Source organism: Phyllobates terribilis, unplaced genomic scaffold, assembly GCF_046119375.1.
Source record: "Phyllobates terribilis strain yellow unplaced genomic scaffold, ASM4611937v1 Scaffold_1__5_contigs__length_1240528914, whole genome shotgun sequence".
Lineage (NCBI taxonomy): Eukaryota > Metazoa > Chordata > Amphibia > Anura > Dendrobatidae > Phyllobates > Phyllobates terribilis.
Window position 1 is genome coordinate 754,257,173 of NW_027362761.1, and position 25,674 is coordinate 754,282,846.

Sequence of the window (25,674 nt, forward strand, 5' to 3'; positions counted from 1 at the left end):
TCTGAAATTGCTACATGATGATGTGTTGCCCTCTTTATGCACTGAAGATGGCACGCTCCCTGAGTTTTTCCAACAAGATGGTGCACCACCACATTATGGGTGTCAGGTCCGAGCATTCCTACATGAACAGTTTCCTGAAAAGTGGATTGGTCGTCGTGGGCCAGTTGAATGGCCACCCAGTTCTCCCGATCTGACCCCCTTAGACTTTTATCTTTGAGGTCATCTGAAGACAATTTCCTATGCTGTGAAGATACGAGATGTGCAGCATCTGAAACAACGGATACTGGAAGCCTGTGCTAGCATTTCTTCTGTGGTGTTGCTATCAGTGTGTCAAGAGTGGGAGAAGAGGGTTGCATTGACAATCCAACACAATGGTCAGCACTCTGAAGACATTTTATAAGTGGTCATAAACTTGTAAAAAACTCATGAACGAATAAAGTTACGTTAAAACCAGGCACACCATTGTTTTTCTTATGAAATTCTCAATAAGTTTGATGTGTCACATGACCCTCTTCCCATTGAAAAAAATAAAGTTGGATCCAAAATGTCCGACTTCAAAATGGCCGCCATGGTCACCACCCATCTGGAAAAGTTTTCCCCCTCCCATATACTAATGTGCCACAAACAGGAAGTTGATATCTCCAACCATTCCCATTTAATTTAGGTGTATCCACATAAATGGCCCACCCTGTAGATTATATACATGAAGGAATAGTTTGGTTTCTTGCTAGGTAAAGATATTGATAAATGAAAGGGCAGTTTAATTTATTCATTATATTGATTATAATTATAGTCCTAAACTGAGGAGGCCTCTCCCTTCAAATGATTCTTTTAGAAATTGAAAGACAGGAGCAGAAGTTGCAGAATAGCAAGCTATTTTTGGAACAGCCGAGTTGTCAAGGTTCAAACTTAGCCACAGACTACATGCGTCTTCAGAATTTACGAGTCACAGTGTTTTGGAAATCTTCTTTCCCCACCGGAAAAGTAGGACACAGCACAGAAAACTTTCTCAACAAGCGAATATATGGCTGTGGGTTGAGCAGTGAGTAGTGTGCAGATTTCCTTAATTTTTAATCTTATAATTATGCTAACTAGTTATCCAGTTGGATAGAATGTCATGAGCATCAGCTAAAAATGGACGACGTGAATGAAGTCATTCTTGAAGTTGATCGGAAACTCTTCCATGTGGAAAAATCTGTATTAGCAGCAGAAAGTAGCTATTTCCAAATAATGTTTTATGGAGGATTTAAAGAGAGTGCGTTACATAAAATAAATCTTAATGGGGTAAACAAGGAATGTTTTCAGACTTTAATGAACTTTGTAAAAAATGGGATTATGGAACTCAACCGAGGAAATGTCACGGACCTCTTGGAAACGGCAGATTTTCTGGACTTGCGGAAAGCCAAGCAGTTCTGCATTGCATTTCTTGTCCATGAATTAAAAGTGTCCAACTGCTTGGGTATGATGTCCTACTCTCAGCAATATGGATGTACAGAACTTTATGAATCCGCAGTCAGTGTCGCTGTCACACACTTATCTGAGCTTATGAATGACTATGAAGATGAATTCAGTCAGCTGGATAAGGAAACTCTAGAAGTGTTACTACAAAGTGATGATTTATATGTATCCAGTGAAGATCTCGTGTTTGATGCTGTAATGAAATGGGTCATGATGGACACTATAAGAGAGAAGAATTTCGAAGAGTTAGTTGCGCTGGTGAGACCGGCATTTCTTAGCCTCACCTTCCTTGACGTTCTCGTCAAGCGAATTCAAAGAGCAAAAGGCCAAGATACTTATTTCAGGCTTTTAGAAACTTTGAATAGTAACCCACCTATTACATGGCGCACCATGGGTGAAATGATGTCAACCAGTAGAACTTATGACACCTTATACGTTCTTGGTGGAAAACATGAGAAAGAAGAGCAAGAACTGTATATCTACCAGCCTAGATCCAATACATGGAGAGCATGCTCCCCTTTACATCGTAAAAACCTCACTCAGTATGCAGTGGCCACAGTAGGTAACTCTATCAAAATGTAATCATAATTTATATTGTGTAGTATCAGTTTTATGTCATTGTGACAGAGTCATCTTATGGTATAATGCTGGCACTGATATGTAATGTATATATTCATGATCATCACTGGTTATAATTTTTATTTGGTTCATAAATTTACATTTTTTCTTAATTTGCAGAAAAAAAATCTGTACCTAGAAAATAACCATGCCAGCTGTAAGTCTGTTATACTGTACTTAGAGACTACAACCTGTTCTGGAGTCTCATACATGCACTTTCAATATCTGGCCCAACTATACACAGTGGAAAGGTTGTACTTGTTGAATTTAAAAAAAAATAATAATTATATTATATTGCTATTTCTGAAATACCCTAACATTTTTATTTAGTTTTTATATGGTCATGGTCAGCCAGCATAGACATACTTTAAAGGGAATCTGTAACCAGGTTTTTGCTATTAACTCTAGAATAATATATGGGCAGAGACCCTGATTCCAGGGATGTGTCACTTGCTCAGCAGCTAGTTGGAGTTTCAATACAATTAGTATTGAAATACAATTAGTGTTTTATCAGCAGGAAAGTATCACTGCCTGACTAGATCTCACATGCAAGGCAGTCCAGACACTGATAGTATACAGTACACTGTCAGCAAGCTGCCTATGTACATAGGAAGCGAGGTTATACACAGCTCAGCATTCTGAGCACTGCTACATCTACAGCAGAGCAAACAGGGATTCTATCAAAACTGCTCCAAGTAGATGATGTATAGGTACTTCATAGGTCGCCTATCGTCGATCGGATGAACACTTTTTATAAATTGATAGATTGGGCGTTTCTGAACACGGTGATACCAAACATGTATTTTTGATTTTTTTTTTTTTTATCGTTTTATTTTGCCGGAGCCTGTATCTTTTCCGGCACATGACAGTTGATTTCATCAGCTGACATGTGCCCCTAACATCTGCGGGTGGAATGGCGATCCACCCGTGGCTGTTAACATGTCAAATGCTGCTGTCAAACTCTGATTGCGGCATTTAATATGTCCGCGACAGAAATGCGTCACTAGCTCCACCCATCAGCGCCCCTGTCACATGATCGAGGGGCGCCAATGGGTTTGCATCACAACCTGGGGTCTTTAGGAGACCCCTGTGGTGGTCATTGCCGATCTGCTATGAGCGCTGCCCCGTGGCCGGTGCTCATAGTAGATGAGCATAGCAGGGCTTCAGTAAAAAAAAAGTTTAACATTTTTTTTTAAAAATACAAAAAGTTAAAATCTCCTCCCTTTTGCCCCATTCAAAATAAAACAATTAAACAAAATAAAATAAATCAAAAATACACATATTTGGTATCGCCGCTTTCAGAATCGCCCAATCAATATATAAAAAGAATTAATCTGACCAGTAAACGTCGTAACGAGAAAAAAAATCACATACCAAAATTAAGTTTTTTTGGTAGCCACAACATTGCAATAAAATGCAATAATAGGCAATGAAAACATCGTATCTATCCCAAAATAGTATAAATAAAAACCTCAGCTCGCAAAAAATAAGCCTTCACCCAGCTCTAGACCATGAAAAATTAAAACGCTACAGGTCTCAGAAAATGGCGCCATTTTGTTATTTTTTTTGCAAAATTTGGATTTTTTTTTCACCACTTAAATAAAAAAGTATCTACAAACTCGTAATGACCTGGAGAATCATAATGGCAGGTCAGTTTTAGCATTTAGTGAACACGGTAAAAAAAAAAAAAAAAAAAATTGTGGAATTGCACTTTTTTGCAATTTCACCGCACTTGGAATTTTTTTCCCGTTTCTGAGTTGTCGTTCAAAAGTACAACTCGCCCTGCAAAAAAGAAGCCCTCACATGGCCATATTGACCAAAAAATAAAAAAGTAAATGGCTCTAGGAAGAAAGAGAGCAAAAAACGAAAACTCGAAAAAGGAAAAACCCAAGGTGGTAAAGGGGTTAATGTATTTTTTGCTTTATTTTGTTATTATTTGATTATACATTTTCTATCTGATTGTCTGCAATTGGTAACCAAATATTTCTTGAAATCATTTCTATAGTTTGAATAATCAGTGATGTGCATGGAAAAATCATGCCATCTTTGTTACAGTGAGTTGTAGTTTTCTGTTACTAAGTGAGTGGAAGAACTTATAGAAGCACTCCCTCCAAACTTTTATTGCCTAAACCTGTGTGTGTGACGCGCCCCCTGGGCCAGTGTTGTTGGGGATACCCGGAGCCGGATCAGATGGGGGTTGTAGTCTCCGAGTGGCTGTGACCCGGTCCGTGCCCAGGGTGTCAAGCTCAGTGTGTGGCAGTCCTTATGATGTTACTAGATGTTCTTTTGTGTCGACTACGCCACCCGTTGAATTGCGGTCAATACGACCGCCGCTGCAGCAGGGTCCGCTGAGGCTGGTGATGTATGTGCAGCTCAGGTAGTATAACCCCCAACGGGAGGGGTATAGCCTCAGGGGGTCAGTTGCAGAGGATGGGGGTTGTGGTGGTGCAGCGAGGATGGAAATGAGACTCAGAGTCGGGCTGTGCAGTTCAGGGTTTGTTTACTTACTGCAGTTGTTCTGGTCACTCCGGCCTTAAGTGACCACCCGAGCCGTGCTGCGTCCACCAGGTCCTGGACTCAGCCAACCCCCAGGTGATTCTGGAGCGTGGTCCTGAGCTCCCTTTCTGTCCTGTCCTCTTCTCTGGCCTTCCCCACCAGGGATCCACCTATGTCCGGCTCCCTCGGGCCTCTTGGTGGTAAACCCTTGTCTCTGGGTTCCCTGACCCTATTCCTGGTCTGCCTTCCGGGTGGATTTAGTGGGTGATCGTGGCAGATCGGTCCTGCCCACGACCTCCGGTTCCTGGCTAAGGTGTGCTGTAGCCTCTGCCAGCTTGGGATCCGGTACCCTGTTGCCAACTCTTCACCCTCTGGTCTAATTTGGGCTCTTGGAGTTCCTTCTCTCTCCCCCTCTGGGTCTTTCTTTCTCCTCTCTCTCTCTCTTGGCCTTGGAGCTGCTCTTCTCCTCTGCTCTGACAGACTGACCTCACTCTGCAAAGGACTGACGTCTCACAGACTGACCTCACTCTGCAAAAGACCCTGTCCTAAGATGGTGCCCACCTTATATACTCCCTCTATGTGTGAGCTCAGGTGACCAGCACCCAATGAGCTCCTAGCATTACCCAGACTGCTCCCCCTATCTGCCCCTACACTACTGGGATGTTCCACCCCCCTCCCACTCCAGCCAGGAACAGACACTGTCGTACCTGCACATTTCTCTAGTGGGAGTACCATCGGTCTGTTCCTCGGAAATGGGATGTGTGTAGTGCATGCAGCCTACTGAGCTCAGTTCCACACTCCATCCTTACCCGGGAGTGGAATATCACACCTCTGGGTTGAGGTGCAACACCCCTGTAGCAGCCGAATCCTCAGGGTGCTACATGTGTATGTAGGGTACTGTAATTGCGGTAATATACTCACAGATCGCCATCTTGATTGGTTTTCAGAGCCGCTTCGGTCCTCTTGCGGGTCATGTGATGGCTATTTTGCCTATTCTGACTCACCAGATCAGAGAGAGCTCTATGTGGGAGCCAGAAGTCGCTTTTACAGTGTAAGTACAGTGGGGAAAATAAGCATTTGATACACTGCCGATTTTGCAAGTTTTCCCACCTGCAAAAAATGGAAAGGTCTGTAATTTTTATCGCTGGTACATTTCAACTGTGAGACACGGAATCTTGAAAAAAATCCAAAAAAATCACATTGTATGATTTTTACATAATTCATTTGCATTTTATTGCATGAAATAAGTAGTTGATACTATATAAACCAGAACTTAATATTTGGTTCAGAAACCTTTGTTTGCAATTACAGAGGTCAGATATTTCCTGTATTTCTTGACCAAATTTGCACACACGGCAACAGGGATTTTGGCCCACTTCTCCGTACAGATCTTTTCCAGATCGTTCAGGTTTCGGGGCTGTCGCTGGGCAACATTGGGTTTCGGTTCCCTCCAAAGATTTTCTATTGGGTTCAGATCTGGAGACTGGCTAGGCCACTCCACGACCTTGAACTGCTTCTTACAGGGTCACTCCTTAGTTGCCCTGGCTTTGTGTTTTGGGTCATTGTCATGCTGAAAAATCCAGCCACGACCCATCTTCAATGCTCTTACTGAGGGAAGGAGGTTGTTGGCCAAAATCTTGCGATACATGACCCAATCCATCCTCCCTTCAAAATGATGTAGTCGTCCTGTCCCCTTTGCAGAAAGGCACCCCCAAAGTATGATGTTTCCCCCACCATGCTTCACGGTTGGGATGATGTTCTTGGGCTTGTACTCATCCTTCTTCTTTCTCCAAACACAGCGAGTGGAGTTGATACCAAAAAGTTCTATTTTCGTCTCATCTGACCACATGACCTTCTCCCATGCCTATTCTGGATCATCCAGATGGTCATTGGTGAACTTCAAATGGGCCTGGACATGTGCTGGCGTGAGTAGAGGGACCTTGCGTGCCCTGCAGGATTTTAATCCATGACGGTGTAGTGTGTCACTAATGGTAATGTTTGAGACTGTGATCCCAGCTCTCTTCAGGTCATTGACCAGGTCCTCCCATGTAGTTCTGGGCTGATTCCTGACCTTTATCAGAATCATCCTTACCCCACAAGGCGAGATCTTGCATGGAGCCCCAAACAGCAGAAGATTGACAGTCATCTTGTGTTCCTTCCATTTTTTAATAATTGTGCCAACAGTTGTTGTATTCTCACCAACCTGCTTGCCTATTGCCCTGTAGCCCATCCCAGCCTTGTGCAGGTCTACAATTTTGTCCCTGGTGTCCTTAGACAGCTCTTTGATTTTGGCCATGGTGGAGAGGTTGGAGTGTGATTTATTATTTGTGAACAAGTGTCCTTTATACAGTTAATGAGTCCAAACAGATGAAATTAATGCAGGTAATGAGTGCAGAATAGGAGGGCTTCTTAAAGAAAAACTAACAGGTCTGTGAGAGACAGAATTCTTGCAAATTGGTAGGTGATCAAATACTTATTTCATGCAATAAAATGCCATTTAATTATTTAAAAATCATACCTTGTGATTTTCTGGTTTATATTTTTAGATTCTGTCTCTCACAGTTGAAGTGTACATACGAGAAAAATTACAGACCCCTCCACTCTTTATAGGTGTGAAAACTTGCAAAATCAGCAGTGTATCAAATACTTAAGGTTGAAACCAGAAGTTTACATATATTATATAAAAAGACACATGAATGTTTATCTCAATATCTGACATGAAATCAGAATTAACCTTTCCTGTTTTAGGTTAATTAGGATTACTATCATTTTTAATATTTGCCAAATGCCAGAATAATGAGAGAAAGAGAATGTTTTAAGGCATTTTTATTACTTACTGCAAAGTCAAAAGTTTACATACACTAAGATTACTATGCCATTAAACAATTCTGGACTGTCCATATTTTTGATGTCATGTGTTTGGAAGCCTCTGAGGTTTTTTGGCAACTTCTGAGTTAATTACAGACACACCTGTGGATATACAATTTAATGCACATCTGAAACACACTTCTTCTTTGTGTAGCATCATGGGAAAGTCTACAGAAATCAGCCAAGATATCAGGAAGAGAATTGTGGACTTGCACAAGTCTGGCTCATCCTTGGGTACAATTTCAAGATACCTGAGGGTGCCTCGTTCATCTGTACAAACAATTATACGCAAGTACAAACATGATGGGAATGTCCAGCCATCGTACCGCTCAGGAAGGAGATGGGTTCTGTGTCCCAGAGGTGAACGTACTTTGGTCCGACATGTGCATATCAACCCAAGGACAAAAGCAAAAGACCTTGTGAAGATGATGGCGGAAGCTGGTAAGATTGTGTCAATATCCACAGTGAAACGAGTACTGTATCAACATGGGCTGAAAGGCCACTCTGCCAGGAAAAAGCCATTAGTCCAAAAGAAACATAAAAAAGCCAGATTAATGTTTGCAAATGCACACAGGAACAAAGACCTTAATTTTTGGAGACATGTCCTGTGGTCTGATGAAACAAAAATTTAACTTTTTGGGCATAATGACCATCGTTGCATTTGGAGGAATTTGGGGTTGTTTTGCTGCAGGAGGGACTGGTGCATTTCTCAAAATAGATGGCATCATGAGAAAAGCAACATCTCAAGACATCAGCCAGGAAGTTAAAGCTTGGACCGAAATGGGCCTTCCAAATGGACAATGACCCGAAGCATACTGCCAACATGGTAACAAAGTGGCTTAAGGATAACAAAGTCAATGTTATGGAGTGGCCATCACAAAGCCCTGATCTCAATCCTATTGAAAATTTATGGGCAAAGCTGAAAAGGCAGGTGCGAGCAAGAAGACCTACAAACCTGGATCAGTTACACGACTTTTGTCAGGAGGAGTGGGCCCAAATTCTGACCAACTATTGTGTGAAGCTTGTGGAAGGATATCCCAAACATTTTACCCAAGTCATTCAGTTTAAGGGCAATGGTACCAACTACTAATGAAATGTATGTAAACTTTTGACTTTGCAGTAAGTAATAAAAATGCCTTAAAACATTCTCTCTCATTATTCTGGCATTTGGCAAATATTAAAAATTATGGTAATCCTAATTGACCTAAAATGGGAAAAGTTCATTGATTTCATGTCAGATATTAAGAAAAACATTCATATGTGTCTTTTTATATAGTGTATGTAAATTTCTGGTTTCAACTGTATTTTTCCCACTAAAGAAACAGTTTGAGATATTTTTGAGATGGGGTGTACCGCTTGACAATCATGTTTTGTAGAGTGAGTGTTAAAGGGAATCTGTCACCCCCCTGTGCGATATCAGACCACTATTATGGCCATATAGGTGATATAAAAGAAAATTTATACTTACCCATATGGCCAATAGCAGAGGTCTGATTCCAGAGAAATCTTCTTTTATAAAGTTTCTTCTCCAGAGGCTTGGCGTCCGGGGAACGCCAAGCAAACCCCTCCTATCTGCTTATTATGCATCTAAATCCCAACCTCTGGGCTAAATTATCATCTTCCCCCCTCCCCAGCACGTCACAGGGCCCTGTGACTGCCCTGTAACGTGCCCTGCTGTCTCTCCTACTGCGCATGCGCAAAACGCCGCTCCCATGGAGTGCGCTTTGTTTCTCCCCGGCCCGCACTGTGCCGCAGCCCTTGTATTGGGAGCGCCGCAGCCCTTGTATTGGGAGCGCCGCAGCCCTTGTATTGGGAGCGCCGCTGTGCGCATGCGCGTCAGGGGAGACAGCAGGGCATGTCACAGGGCAGTCACAGGGCCCTGTGACGTGTCGGGGAGGGGGGGGGGATGATAATTTAGCCCAGAGGCGGGGATTTAGATGCATAATTAGCAGATAGGACGCCAAGCCTCTGGAGAAGAAACTTTATAAAAGAAGATTTCTCTGCATTCAGACCTCTGCTTATGGGCCATACGGGTAAGTATAGATTTACTTTTCTATCACCTGTATGACCATAGTAGAGGTCTGATATCGCCCAGGGGCGTGACAGATTCCCTTTAACAAAAGGATATTTTCTAATTCCCAAAGAATTATTTGTTAATGATAGTTCAGCATTTAAATGCTGTGACAAGCGGTGTATAACTCCTAGTGGTAAGTGCCAAAAGAAGATAGAAGTGAAAATAATAGAGTCAAGTGCAACTATTAGTATTTAGGACAAAGTTTAGATTTCTTTTACTGCACCTTGAATACTGGGTTAAAATTTTACAAAGATCTTGGAAAGATTTGCATTTAGTTTCAATTTTTTGTATTAAGCTTTTCATTATTATCTCTGTCTCACTACACCCACAGATGTAAGGTCAGTGAGAGGAAGGACTACCTGGATTAAATCCTCAAAATACCCACCTGTAAAATTGTGCTGGAATTGGTGCACCCACTGCTGAATCAGGGTTACCCCCTCTACGTTGATAGCGTCTACACCAGCATCCCTCTCTGCCAGATCTACCGCAGCATGCGGTACTGTGTGCAAAAAACAGAGAGGCCTCCCTAGGTATCTAACTAGACAAAGACTTGGAAAGGGCGAGAGGAGGGCACTTTGAAGTGAGAACATGTTAGTTGACAAGTATAAGGAAAAGAGGGATGATGAAACCATACAGTTCCATTCATGAAACAAAAGTATGGTACAAAAAGCTGGACGTGCACATTGTACAAATGGCATTGTACAATGCTTTTGTGCTGTATTGATGTGCAGGCGATACGGGGACCTTTCTTCAGCATCAGGAGGTAATTATCAAGGCCATAATGTTTAGAAATCAGGAAGCGGAGGCTTCCCTTACTTCTGCAACTAAAGGTGCCTGTAACATTAATGCTGGTGCCCCTGCATTGTTCCCTTTCCTCCTCCATGCAGTGATGCCGACATACTGATCGCCCTGGCTGCGTGGCATGTTCCCCAGCGTCTCCTGCTTCCTGTTTCTCTGTGCACGCCGCACTTCCCTGTTCTTAAAAGGACAGCACGTGCTCCTGCTAAGATACCCCTAACCAGCAGCTGGGAGGCATCTGGTATTAAAGGCACCTTCCCCAATAGGGAGGTGCCTAAGCAACATGTATTCATTAGTTAGTTTGAATGGAACTAGTAAGTTGTTAGGTCCCCTGGTCCTTGTGTGGCTAGGCCCTGAACCCCTGGTCATTGTGCGTCAGTTCCTGAATGTGCTCCCCCGTCCTTGTGCGGCCAGTGCCTAAACCTCATCCCCTGGTTTCGGTGTGGCCAGTGCCTAAACCTTGTCCCCTGGTCCATGTGTGGCCAGTGCCTGAACCTCGTCCCCTGGTCCATGTGCGGCCAGTGTCAGAATGTGTACTCCATATATCCGGACTGCTAAATACAGTCTCAGAATCCAGTCCTGTCTGTGACTCCATGTCAGTATTCGTCTTGCCTGAGGATTAGTCTGACCAGAGCCTGAGTTCGTGTGAACGAACCTGATCCTTGGGGTCAGCAGCTGCAGTACTGGGGACTTACTAGGAGTGGTACCTGGCGGCTACCTGTAGCTCAAGCCTGACTCCACCATCAGGAGCTCTAGTGAACATCAAGTAGCCGCTTAGCTACGACCCATCCTATGTAAGCCCGGCCCTGTGGCACAGTGGGTCAACGAACCACGTGCACCACCTGCAGGTGTGACAGTTTGCTTAGGTCATGGACCCCACTGATCCCCATTGCCTTAATTCACTCGGAGCTATACCATCGGTTGTTTTGCCAGCGTGAGCAACCGAAAAAAAAATTGTTCCATTTACAAATGCTGGACGCCCGATTGGAAGCCCTGACTTTTTCTGCAGCAGCCAAAGTTGCAGTCCCTGCGGCCTTGTCTACTCGAACTGCAATTTACGCTCCTGGAAGGGAACCCGTCCTGTCTGATCCGTCACTGTAAGAAGGGGATCTGTAGTAGTGCCGTGGGTTCCTAGAGCAGTGCATGCAGCACTATGAATATTGAGGACATCAATTTTCTTCCGATTGGGTTAAGGTGGGATTCATTATGTCCTACATAGCAGGAGATGCCCTAGCATGGCTTAACCCCCTATGGGAGAGAGGGGATCCTGTCACCTCAGACCTGCAGGCCTTCCTGGTGGCTTTCTGAAAGGTCTTCGATGAGCAGAATCTAGAATCTTCTGTGATAATTTCCCTTTCCAGCTTCCAGGAGCAGACAAGAGAGATGATGCGTGTGAGGAGATCACGTCTGGCTCTGTCCTCCCAGAGTCCACCTGTTCTCCAGCCTGTAGAGGCAGCTACCCGTATGGAATCCATGAAGATCGACAGTAGTTAGCTGGCATAGCAGCAGCTGGAACTCTGTAGTGAGAAGGGATTGCGTTATTTCTGCGGTTGTGTAGAATATCCCAGCTGTCTATGTCCTGTGAAGTCTGAAAAACTCCAAAGCCTTGGGCCAGTAGGAGAGGCTATCCTTGGCAAGAGTATTCCCTCCCCACCGATGACTGTGACTGTATACATGTTAAGTGGAGACTTCAGTCTTGGTGGGAAAGTTCTTGCTACAAGCCGTCATTGTCAGATTCCCATCTGACTGCTACAGAATCCGGTGATGGTGTTGTCAGGTGAAGGACGAGCCCAACCCAAGAACAGTCAAGTCATTTCTGAATGACTAGAGCTCCAGACAGGAGCATTGCATATGGAGAAATTTGCCTTCCATGTGCTGTCTGGTTTATTCCATCCATTTTCCTTAGGTTGTCCGGAGCTCAGAACTCGAGTGCACGTTCTAGTCTGGAGATCCTGAGAAGTGCTTAGTTGGGGACAGTGGAGTCACAAGAAGTGTCTGGTCCCTAAAAGTCCAGTTCAGCCATCAGTGTCGCTATCTTCTCCGCCAGGTCTGCTAGTCGTAGACTCGCTGTCTGCTGGAGTCTCAGAAGGAACGGAAGCAGAGGCGATGTCCCCACACAGTCCCGACGATTGTTCCAATGATCTCCTCCCAGGAACCTCCCCGCCTTGAGGATGTGTCATCTTGGAGACCAGGCTCTAGATGGACCAAGAGGAGGTATCTTCAGTTTAAAGGTGGTCGTTTGAAGAGAACATCAAGGCGGTGGCATCTTCCAAGTCTCTGTGATCCCCTAACCAGGCAGAGGAACTCCAGGTGGTCTTTGGATCATCCACAGTGGTAGCTGGTCTCTTCAGTAAGACAGAGACTTCACAATGCAAAGTTCCTGGTACTACGCCCACTTCGTCCTACACTGACGATGGTTTGATGGAAAGAAGCTTCCTTGTTGAGAAGATGGTGAGAGATGTAATCTTTCTTCTAGTGGACTGGATAGAATGTGGTCCTGAAGAAATTATGTGGGAACCCGTGAAGATGAGTCGGGTTCCAATTTCTCGGCAGAGAGTCCTTGCGGGCTTGAGCAAAAGCGGTGTAAGGAGGGAGTACTGTAACGTCTCCTGCTTCCTGTGCATGCCACATTTTCATAACACATTGTTCATGCGCTACCCTGTTCTTAAAGGGGTAGCACACAACTGCTATGATGCCCCCAGCCAATAGCTGGAAGGCATCTTGTATAAAAGGCACCCTTCCCAATAGGGAGGTGCCTAAAAAATGCGTATTTATTAGTTAGAGTGGAACTAGTGAATTGTTAGGTCCCCTGGTCCTTGTGTGGCTAGGTCCTGAACCTGAACCCCTGGTCCTTGTGTGGGCAATGCCTGAACTTGCTCCCCCGGTCCTTGTGCAGCCAGTGCCTGAACATGCTCCCCCAGTCCTTGTTCGGCCAGGCCTGAACCTTGTACCCTGGTCCGTGTTTGGCCAGTGCCTGAACCTTGTCCCCTGGTCCGTACGTGGCTAGTGTCTGAATGTGTACTCCGTATATCCGGACTGCTAAATCCAGTCTCTGAATCCAATCCTGTCTGTGACTCTGTGTCAGTATCTGTCCTGTCTGAGGAGTAGTCTGATCAGAGTCTGAGTCCATGTCAGCGAACCTGACCCTTGGAGTCAGCAGCTGCAGTACCGGAGACTGCCTAAGAGTGGTATCTGACAGCTACCTGTAGTTCAAGCCTGACTCCACCATCAGGAGCTCCAGTGAACATCAGGTAGCCTCTTAGCTATGACCCTTCCTAGGTAAGCTCGGCCTTGTGTCACAGTGGATCCACAAACCACGTTCGCCACCTGCGGGAGTGACGGTGCCCATATTGTACCAGGCCAACATTTCCCCGGTGAGGTCCCCCAAACTGTCAAGAAGGGTAGAACACAGAAAGGGGGCAGAATATGTTCCAAAAGGGGAATATGAAAGGACACAATTTACAGTTGGGACATCTGCCCTGGGAAGCCTGGCCTTTGCATTGAGGATTGCTTCAAACTGTACTACTCGTCCAAGAATTATTACATTTCTGATTTACCATGTTAACACAACAATTTTTTGCACCCTTTAAAACCTCAGGATTATGCACATAAAGGAATTTCTTGATGGGTGTAGTTTGTAAAATATGGTCACGTTCGAGGTGGGGGATAGGAGTTTCTGCTATTCTGGCATCTACTGTAGGTGGCTCTGTTAATCTGACATAGAACACCTCAACAATGCTATACTTCTAGTAAACATTTTCATGGTAAAAATGTAAGTTTTGATTTTCACTTCCCAATGTTATAAATTGTTGTGAAGCACCTGTGGGTCCAAAAAGGTCACTATACCCCTAGATGGATTTCTTGAACGGTGTAGTTTCCAAAATGGGGTCACAAGTGTTTTTGTTTTGGCATCTTGGTGGCACTGTAAATGTGACATGGCATCCACAATTTATTCCGGCAAAAATTGAGTTCCAATAGTGCATCTTTCATGCAATGCCATATTCCCAAACAGTAAATTCTGGCCACATATGGGGTACCTGTGTGTTAAGTAAAAATTCCGTAATAAATTTTTGGGTGCATTTTCTCATATCAAATCTTTTGAAGCTGAAAAATATGAGGCTAAAGCAACATTTTAGTTGAAAGAATGTAATTTTTCCTTTTTTCATTCCATAATGCATTAATTCCTGTGAAGCTCATAAAGGATTAACAAACTTCCAGAGTGCAGTTTTGAATACTTTGAGAGGTGCAGTTTTTAAAAGGGTATCACTTGTAGGAATTTTCTGACATATAGTGTAGTGTAGTAATTTTTACATATGGGAAATATTTATTAACTATTTTGTGTGGTATGACCATCTACAAATTTTTCAAAATTTTCACCATTTTCCAATACTTTCATAAACGCAAATATTAACTAAATTTACCTTAAATTTAATACTATCATAAAGTACAAAGTGTCATGAAGAACCTGTTTCTGAATCACTGTAATTGGGAGAAGCATTACAGAGTTACCACATAAAGTGCAAGGTCAGATTTTAAAAATGGGGCTTTGTCAGGAAGGGGTTTAGGTTTTATTCCCATAAGGGTAGTCATATTAAAGAATACAATCTATCAATGCAATAACTGAATACAATCGTAGATAAATGAAAAAATAATAATTTTTCATTTTTTTTAAATTGCAGGAAACCTGGTGATTGTGACTGGTGGATATTTCCGTGGAGATTTTGTATGGTACAGCATAGACTGGGTCCTCATTTATGATTCTTTCGATAACAGTTGGAGAGATGGGCCACCTATGAAGATTTCTAGAAACTGCCATTGTGCTGTGGGAATAGGACTGTACCTCTATGTTATTGGTGGAAGCACAGATGAGGGTGTCGTTGCCGATGTAGAGAAATTAGATCTATCAGAGATGACATGGGAGAGCCAGAACCCTCTCATTAGACCTGTTGAAAGAGCAGCAGCAGTCAGTATTGATTGCAAACTGTACGTTATATGTGGCCGTGATGAGAATGGGGACGTCTACAGTGGGATTCAGAGGCTAAATACAGAAACTGATGTGTGGGATGTAATCACTTACTCTCCTATGCCCAGGTACAGTATAAAACAGTATTAATTATAATTAATATTTATAATTGCTTGTATAAATATATATGTATAAATAATATAATTACTTATTTTTTCATAAGCTAAGAAAATTGTATTCAGTGGTTTGAGATTCCCCTATTATAGGCCCCATTCACTAGACCAGACTTGGGCAAAGTGCAGCCCGCGGGCCGCATTCGGCCCTCTGGCTGTTCCAGTCCGGCCCGTGGACCGAGACAGCCAAGGGGCTGGAAAACAGTGGTCCACGAGCTGCACTGTGCCCTCCCACGCCCGCCCTCTCGCTGTCTCCGCTCCCTATCTCCATCCGTTCTGACTGCATTGGTGGAGGTGGGGCCTCCGCCGTTTCCACCACCAATCAGCGTGTGAAACAGCTGACGCGATGACGTCATCTCATCGCACCAGCTGCGTACTGCGGAGAGTCAGCGCATCGGAGACTGGAGCAGAAGTAGAGCGCAGGGGGAATGGGACGGAGGTGAGTATGTGGTGTTCTTTTTTTCATGTGTATGGGATGTTTGGCTGGACATGGGGAGGCTATGGGGATCTCATGATCGACATTGGGAGGCTATGAGGGTCTCATGCTGGACATGGGGAGGCTATGGGGAACTCATGATGGACATTGGGAGGCTATGAGGGTCTCATGCTGGACATGGGGAGGCTATGAGCGTCTCATGCTGGACATGGGGAGGCTATGGGGGTCATATGCTGGACATGGGGAGGCTATGGGGGTCTCATGTTGTATATGGGGAGGTTGTATGGGGGTCTCATGCTGTATATGGGTAGGCTGTATGGTGGTCTCATGCTGTATATGGGGAGGCTATATGGGGCTCATACTGTATATGGGGAGGCTGTGTGGGGCTCATGCTGTATATGGGGAGACTTTGTGGGGTTCATGCAGTATATGGGGAGACTGTGTGGGGGTTCATGCTGTATATGGAGAGGCTCTGTGGGGTTCATGCTGTATATGGAGAGGCTGTGTGGGCTCATGCTGTATATGGGGAGGCTCTGTGGGGTTCATACTGTATATAGGGAGGCTGTGTGGGGCTCATGCTGTATATGGGGAGGCTCTGTGGGGTTCATACTGTATATAGGGAGGCTGTGTGGGGCTCAAGCTGTATATGGGGAGGCTCTGTGGAGTTCATGCTGTATATGGGGAGGCTCTGTGGAGTTCATGCTGTATATGGGGAGACTATGTGGGGCTCATGCTGTATATGGGGAGGCTGTGTGAGGCTCATGCTGTATATTGGGAGGCTGTGTGGGGGCTATTACGGTATATAAAGGGCTGTGCGGGGCTCATACAATATTTAGAAGGGGCTGTATTTGGGTTCAAACGGTATATAGGGGGATGTCAGCATACTTAATTATGCTCAATATTAAGAGATACAATTAATGTTAATATACTTATTAATAATATAATAATTATAGTGAATATATTAATATTAATATTGAGCAGAATTGATTTCAGCCTATTGGTTCAGCCCTCCACAACAGTCATGGTCTCTCATGTGGCCCCTTGGGAAAATGAATTGCCCACCCCTGCACTAGAAGCAGGCTGAAAGTGTGCTCTTTCATTCTCCATCTGACCTGTCTGCACCTGCATACCGTTTATTTAGCTATATAAGCAAGCACTGCAAACTGTGCTTTCCTATACAGAGGGAAACTGCTAAGAAATGTATACAACTCCCCTGTATACAAAGAGTGCAGCATCTAATTGCGTTTTAATTGCAATATACCGTGTCTCCTTTAGTGAAAAAAATTGCAACTATTCCACTACTTCAGTTCTTACAACAAGTTCCAGAATTCCTACATCCACATCCACTGCAAAGTGGTGTGTACAAATCTATACTTATTAGGACAAATGCCATTCTCCCCTAAGTGCTAGAAGAGCAAAATCCCCCCTCAAGTGACCCCATTTTGGAAATTATACCCCTTTGGGAATTTATCTACAGGTGTAGTGACGATTTTGTCTTCATGGATGTTTTCCAGAAACAAGCAGCAGTGGATGTTGCTGAGTGAAAATTGCAAACTACTGTTGTAGTGCCCAGTATATTGTAGTGCCCAGGGGACTTGCTTTTTTTGTTGATTGATTTGAAACTTTTGCTGGGAACATTTTACATAGCATTTTGGATCAAATAAATCAGGCTCTATATGCTGAGCACTTACTTTGGGGTTTCGCCGAATGACGTGATTCAGATAAAACCCCGAGGGATCCGCTATAATGAGGCAGCAGGGTTACTCTGGACTCTGTCTGGCCTCTGTTCAGCGGTGTCCTTTTCAGAGGTGCACAAAACTATGGCGGACCGCACTTTTATGCACTCCTAAAAAGACAGACACCGCTGGATCATAGACCAGACAGCGTCCACAGTGCCTCCATCTGCACATTATAGGGAATCTTCTGCCGGGGATTCCGTCTGAATAAAGTATTTCAGAGATTTACACAGAAAACTTGGTGTAAGTGCTCAGTGTAGAGCGCAGGATAAATGTGAGCTAAGCCTTACTGCGATCTTTGGAAGGCAGAATGAAAAAAATCGACAGCAGGTAAAGAATTGGTTTTGTTTTTTTACGCCGTTCCTTGTGCGGTAAAAATGCTTAGGCAACGTTATTCTTCGGGTCGGTGAGATTCCAGCAATACCACATTTATATCGGGTTTTTCTGTTTGGCTGTTGACACACGTTAAAAAAACCTTTTTATTGCAGCACCACCATATTTTGAGAGCTATAATTTTTCCATATTTTGGCCGAACGAGTCAAGTGAGGGCTTGTTTTTTGTGGGACGAGTTGATGTTTTTATTGGTACCGTTTTCGGTCACATAACATTTTTGGATCGCTTTCTATTCCAATTTTTGGGAGGCAAAATGAACAGAAACCAGCAATTCAGGAATTGATTTTTTTGGGGTTTTTTATGCCGCGTGTGGTAAAATTGATGACAGCTTTATTGTTCGTGTTAGTATGATTACAGTGATACCACATTTATAGTCATTTTTATGTTTTATACACAATAAAAAATATTTTATTGAAAAAATAATTTTTTTTGCATCGCTATATTCTTAGAGCTACAGCTTTTTTATTTTTCCACTGATGGAGCTGTATGGCAGCTTGTTTTTTGTGGGACAAGATGATGTTTTTAGTGATAATTTTTATTTACATTCATCTTTTTCTGATCATATTTTTTGCCTCCCTCCTTTTTTTTTTTTTTTTAATTTTTTTTATTTCTTTTTTACAGTGTTCACCGAAAAGGTTAACTAATGTGACAGTTTTATGTGGCGGGTCGTTCCGGACACAGCAATACTAAATGTGTAATTTAACATATAAAAAACAAATTTATGGGTACAATATATATATTTTTTTCTTATTATTTTGTAATTTTTTTCACAATTTTTTTTTCTTTTTTTACTTAGTCCCTTTATGGTACTTTCACTTTCAGCAGTCTGAAATGCAGACAATGCATTGCAATGCATCAGCCTAAAACTACACAGGGGGAACTTGTTAATGATCTCAAGGCAGCTGGGACCACAGTCACCAAGAAAACCATTGGTAACACATTACGCCTTAAAGGTTTAAAATCCTGCAGTACCCGCAAGGTCCCCCTGCTCAAGAAGGCACATGACAGGCCCTTCTGAAGTTTGCCAATGAACACCTGGATGATTTTGTGAGTTATTGGGAGAAGGTGCTGTGGTCAGATGAGACAAAAATTGAGCTCTTTGGCATTAACTCAACTCGCCGTGTTTGGAGGAAGAAGAAGGATGAGTACAACACTAAGAACATCGTCCCAACTGTGAAGCATGGTGGGGGAAACGTTATACTTTGGCGGTGCTTTTCTGCAAAGGGGACATAACGACTGCACCGTACTGAAGGAAAGATGGATGGGGTCATGTATCGCGAGATTTTGGCCAACAACCTCCTTCCTTCTCTCAGTAAGAACATTGAAGATGGGTCGTGGCTGGGTCTTCCAGCAAGACAATGACCCAAAACACACAGCAAAGGCAACAAAGGAGCGGCTCAAAAAGAAGCACAGTAAAGTCATGGAGTGGCCTAGCCAGTCTCCAGACCTTAATCCCATAGAAAATTCGAGGGAATTGAAGCTCCGAGTTGCCAATGACAGTCTCAAAATCGAATGATTTAGAGATGATCTGCAAAGAGGAGTGGACCAAAATTCCTCCTCACATGTACGCAACCCTCATCATCAACTACAAAAATCGTCTGACTGCTGTGCTTGCCAACAAGGGTTTTGCCACCAAGTATTAAGTGTTGTTTGCCAGAGGGATCAAATACTTATTTCTCACTGCAAAATGCAAAAAAAAAAAATTCTCATTTCTACAATGTGATTTTCTTGATTTTTTTGGGGATATTCTATCTCTCAATGTTAAAATTAACCTACCCTTAAAATTATAGACTGCTCATGTCTTTGTCAGTGGGCAAACTTACAAAAACAAGGGATCAAATACTTATTTCCCCCACTGTATTAGTATGCCCTGGCGATTTCAACCGCACACAGGCTTGTCACATTGTCACAGCTGACACCCGGCACAATGTGCAAGGTTAATGTGCAAGGAGCGGTGCCACACCACTCTCTGCACATTAACCCCCGAAATGCTGCAATCAAAGTCGATTGCAGCATTGCAGGAACGAGGGGGGAGGTAAGCGCCGATACTGACCTCCTCTCCGGTGTCCTGCGGTGTCTGTGCCGGGTCCTTGATGTTGTCATGGTGACCCGATGTCGTCATGAGAACATCCTGGTCACCAGGAGGCAAGAAGTTACTTTGGTCATACGCAGTGCGCGACCAAAGTAACTTCTCCCTGTGCAGCACTGACAGGATGTATAGCACAGGGATGCTGCTGCATTCCTATGCTGTACAGCCGATCAGAATGTAAAAAGTGAAAGTCCCATAGTGGGACAAGGTATAACAGTTCCAAAAGTGTCAGAAAGTGAAAAAAATAAATAAAAACAAATTGTAAAAATATTTAAAAAAAATGAAAAAAATAATCCCCAAAAAATAAAAATATACTGTACCCATAAATAAATATTCTTATGAAAAAAAAGTAAACCAATAAAAGTACACATATTTGGTATCACCGCGTACCCGGAATGACCTGACCCACTAGTTAACCCCTTTAGTGAACATGGTAAAAAAAAAATAAAATAAGCGAAGCAAAAAACGATGCTTTATCATCATACCGCCAAATAAATGGAATAAAACGCAATCAAAAAGACGAATGTAAATAAAAATGGTACCGCTGAAAACGTCATCTTGTCCCGCAAAAAACAAGCTCTCAGAATAAAGCGATGCAAAAACAATTATTTTTTCTATAAAATAGTTTTTACTGTGTAAAGGCGCCAAAACATAACAAAAAAAGATATAAATGTGGTACCGTTGTAAACGTACTGACCCGAAGAATAAAGCTGCCTTATCAATTTTACCACACGCGGAACGGCATGAAAAAAAACAAAAAAAAAATTCCTGAATTTTTGTTTATGCTGCCTCCCAAAAATCGGAATAGAAAGCGATCAAAAAATGTCACCTTTTCCCGCAAAAAACAAGCCATTACATGGCTCTGTCGGCCGAAATATGGAAAAATTATAGCTCTCAAGATATGGCTATGCAAAAAGTAGTCTTTGCAAAAAAAAAAAGTTTTTTTTAGTGTGTGACAGCTGTCAATCATAAAAACCCGATATCAATCTGGTATCGCTGTAATCACACTAACCCGAAGAATAAAGTCATCTAATCACTTATACTGCACAAGGAACGGCGTAAGAAATAAACTCTAGGGTTAGGGTTGTGCTAGGGTTAGGGTTGTGTTAGGGTTAGGTCTAGAGTTAGGGTTGGGCTAGGGTTAGGGCTAGGGTTAGGGTTGGGATTTTTTCAGAAGTAAAGAAAAAAAAATGTTGACGATATGGTTATTAGTGTTGAGCGCAAGTGTTCGCTACTTGAGTTTGCATCGGGTGCTCGGGTATGCACTGAGTATCGCAGGTGCTCGATTAACATGCTTGAGTCTTCGCCCCATATGTTTTGCAGCTGTTATACAGCCAAAAAAAACCTTACAGGGATTGCCTGCCATGCACGAGCGATCCCTGCATGTCTTGTTTTGGGTGTCTAACAACATGCAGATGGGGACTCGAGCATGTCACTTGAGAACCCGCGATACTTGGTGCATACCCGATGCAAACTCAAGTAGTGAGCACTTGCACTCAAGACTAATGACAACTTATTCAATATGATGACCTAATGTTATCAAATTTTGTGTCGTACCTCTGGGTTCAAAATGTTCACTATACCCCTTGATAAAATCCTTGAGGGGTGTAGTTTCCAAGATGGAGTCACTTGTGGGGGGTTTCCACTGTCAAAGTCAAATGGCGCTCCTTCCCTTCCGAACCCTGTCGTGCGCCCAAACAGTGGTTTTTCCCCACATATGGGGTATCTGCTTACTCAGGAGAAATTGCACAACAAACTGCATGGTGCAATTTCTCCTGTTACCCTTATGAAAATGCAAAATTGAAGGCTGAAAAACATTTTTGTGGGAAAAATGTGAAAATTTTATTTTTACGGCTCAATGTTATAAACTTCTGTGAAGTACCTGGGGGTTCAAGGTGCTCACCACACACCTAGATAAGTTCCCTGAGGGGTCTAGTGACCAAAATGGTGTCACTTGTGGGGGGTTTCCACTGCTTAGGCACATCATGGGCTCCCCAAACGCAACATGGCGTCCGCTAATTATTTAAGCAAATTTTACACTCAAAAAGTCAAATGGTGCTCCTTCCCTTCTGAACACTGACATGTGCCCAAGCAGTGGTTTTCCCCCACATATGGGGTATCAGCGTGCTCAGGAGGAATTGCACAACAAATTTTGTGGTCCATTTTTTCCTGATACCCTTGCAAAAATAAAAAAATGGGGTCTAAAGTAAAATTTTTGTGAAAAAAGTTAAATGTTCATTTTTTTCTTCCACATTCCAAAAATTCCTGTGAAGCACCTGAAGGGTTAATAAACTTCTTGAATGTGGTTTTGAGCACATTGAGGGGTGCAGTTTTTAGAATGGTGTCATTTTTGGATATTTTCTGTCATAAAGGCCCCTCAAAGTCAATTCAAATGTGATGTGGTCCCTAAAAAAATGGTTGTAAATTTTTGAAAATTCAAAGTTTGAAAATTGCGACATTTTCAAAATTGTCACCAAATTTCCGTTTTTTTTTTTCACAAATAAACGTAAGTGATATCGAAGAAATTTTACCACTATCATGAAGTACAATATGTCACGAAAAAACAGTCTCAGAATCCGCGGGATCCGTTGAAGCGTTCCAGAGTAATTACCTCATAAAGTGACAGTGGTCAGAATTGTAAAAATTGACCTGGTCATTAATGTGCAAACCACCTTTGGGGGTAAAGGGGTTAAAAAGGTTATCCAAGAATGAGATACAATTCATACAGCAGCCAGACATGTCAGTATGGGCTACAGTCTGAAGACATACAGCTCCCGAGACCTTTGTCTCAACTGACAAGAACAGTATCACACGTACCTCAGTCGGTGGCCGGGCTGCGATATGACAAGAAATATATCTCTTCCTCCCTGAGCACAAAGGGGGTTATCTTCTCACAGGGAATGTGTGATACAGCTCTAGTCATTGAGGCACGTGTCTCGGGAGTTCATACTGACATGTGACTAGAACATGCTGCAGTTTGAATTATACCAGAGACCTCATTTTATCTCATTCTTAGATAACTTCTGCGATTTGCATATTTCCAGTTACATTCCACCCAGACGTTCTCAGCCTCCCTCATTTCAGTTGTTTTGAGCAAGTCCAAGCACATCAAGTCAAAATGTTGCCAGAAAAATGCAAAACGCATACTGGCAATCATGCAACCGCCCATCCTTGCTGGCAGTTCTGGGGAATCCTAACAGCATGTGGTGTGCATGCTGTAAGGATTCAAGAGTTTGCAGTCACATAGAGTGAAAGCAGACTTTTTTGAAGAAGATCAGATAACTGCTTAAATCCCAAAAATCCAATTTCCACTGAATTTCAACCCTGCCACAAAATGTCCTGTTTACATAATTTCAGCGATCTTCTCGTTAGCTCTGGAGAAAGTGTTAATGACGACAAGGCAGATGATTTTATTGTCATTCTGATTAATTATTAGGGCAGACTTGTTGCTTTAAAAGGGGGCTAGTGTTGAAATCATTGTCTTCTTTTCTTAGCCATGGTTACCCCCAAGGAAACACATGCAGTCATCATTGCTCTGCATCAAAAGCACTTTACAGGCATAGACATTGCTGCTTGTAAAATTGCGCCTAAGTGAACCATTTATTGGAGTATCAAGAAATTCAAAGAAAGAGGTTCAATTGCTGTGAAGAAAGCTTCAGGGCACCCAAGAAAGTCCAGCAAGTTCCAAAAGGATCTCGCAAAGAGGATCAAGCTACTGGATCAGTTTAACACCAGCGAAGCTCAGGAATGGTAGCGGGAAGGTACTTCTTTACCAAGTAAACCCATTACAGAGAGACTGACATTCTACAGGAAGAAGAGATTGGACTGCAAAGGACTGGTGTAAAGTTATTTTTTTCTAATGAAGCCCTCTTCAGACAGTTTTAGACTTCTGGCAGCCCAGTAAAGTGAAGGCTTTTGGAGGCTTGCCTAATGTCAAGAAGGGCAGCAAAAAAGCCAGTTATCTCCAAGAAAAACATCAAGGACAGACTGATTGTACAGAAAGTACAGGGATTGGACTGCTGAGGACTGGGTAAAGTTATTTTCTCTCATGGTGTTCCTCTGAGACTGTTTAAACATGGAGACTTTTGAAACTGAACGGAAGTAGCTGGACATAAGACATTTTTTCCTCATTTCATAAACTATGGTGAGTGATCACCATACTGAACTTTCGAAATATATATATGTATTGAAGCACTTGTATTTTCTGTTTTATTAAGAGTTTTGGGGGCATACCCGGCTAATATGTAGTAGCTCAACATTAGAGAAATGGACTAAATTTGTATCAGTCTCAAAACTTTTGGCCATGACTGTACATACACATGTAAGGTGCCCCAGCGAGGTAGTCGTGGGCGAGCTGTAGCCCCCTCTCGCTATGGCACCCTACAGACAATACGTGTCCTCTCTCTGTAGTGTGGCTGTGTATGTAGTGCTCTTCACTTACTTCACGCCATCCGATCGCGGCTGTCTCCAGGCAATTTTCTTCTGGGACCAGGGCAGCAATGATTTCAGAGGACACAAGGTTCTTAACCAGAACTTGGACTTTATTTGGGGAAGAGGAATATTTACAGTATTTACAGTCCGATATAATGGATAAGGCCCGACAGGCAATCATCTCCCTCACAGGCGCCGTTAACTGTTTCAGCCCTGGTTCCCTCTTTAAGCGGAGCATCTCTGTGGCTATAATTCCTGGCCCTAGAGACTCCTCTGTATTAACAGTGAACGGATCCGATATCTCTCCCCCACGTCTTGGCTTGGAGTACTGTTTAGCTTCCTCTGCTGCCTGCAGACCAGAAGTGCCCCGTGTCCTCACTACGCTTTGGTGAGTTTCTACGGCGAGCGAACAGGACTCGTGCTCTTGCGTGGGGAGAACTGCTCACTGGGATCTCACTGTCTGAGGGTTCGGAGCTCCCGTCTACCCTAGCAGCCACTATAGTAAGGCTGTCTCATCAGGTCGCAATCCCTTCTTGTACTGCCCAATCACTTCCTGATTCAGGAAATTACAACAGAGACTTTCCTAATATGCCCACCCTCAGTGAGCTGTCATCACAGAACCTTAACCCATCACTGTCTATAGCTGGGCTAGCAGACTCAACCTGACATCTGCACCCCGAACAGTGGCATCTTGTGGCTGTTTTCAGGTACTACAGCCCAGAAGGAACTATACCAGGAACAAGTTCTATATTTCTCTAGGCTTGATAAGGGCACTAAGTTCCCCCTCTGCTCTACCAACTGGACCACTAAAGCTAACCCCCTTAGCTTGGCCTACCACAGTTGGGGAGGTCTGTCTTCAGGAACTCTTCCTTTTACTCTATCAATCTCAAGGGAAGGCTACGCCCTTCCCCACTATTACATTCCCCGACACTTTAATGTTGGTCGTCCCTGACCACACTAGGCAATAAACATCAATCAACAGTTATAAAATTACATTACTAAATTTTACTAAAACATTCTTAGTAAGCGACCGGTCCTGAGGTCATCTTCTTGAATGGAAGACCGGCCCTTCTCGGTTAAGGGCCCTGGAACAGCAATTCAGGACAGTCCACTATCAACTTTTTTTTCAGAGGCACCGGTC

At 43.2% G+C, this 25,674-nt stretch overlaps 1 protein-coding gene across 1 annotated transcript in view; it reads left to right on the forward strand.

Moving 5' to 3' along the window:
- Positions 1 to 898: 898 nt before the first annotated feature.
- The window catches only part of LOC141170827 (kelch-like protein 23), a 37,305-nt gene continuing 12,529 nt past the window's right edge, over positions 899 to 25,674 (forward strand). Inside the window, exons 1-2 of the mRNA XM_073655185.1 lie at positions 899 to 2,020; positions 14,992 to 15,403. Coding sequence (XP_073511286.1) covers positions 1,135 to 2,020; positions 14,992 to 15,403 — 1,298 coding nt within the window. The 5' untranslated portion in view covers positions 899 to 1,134. The remainder of the gene's footprint in view (positions 2,021 to 14,991; positions 15,404 to 25,674) is intronic.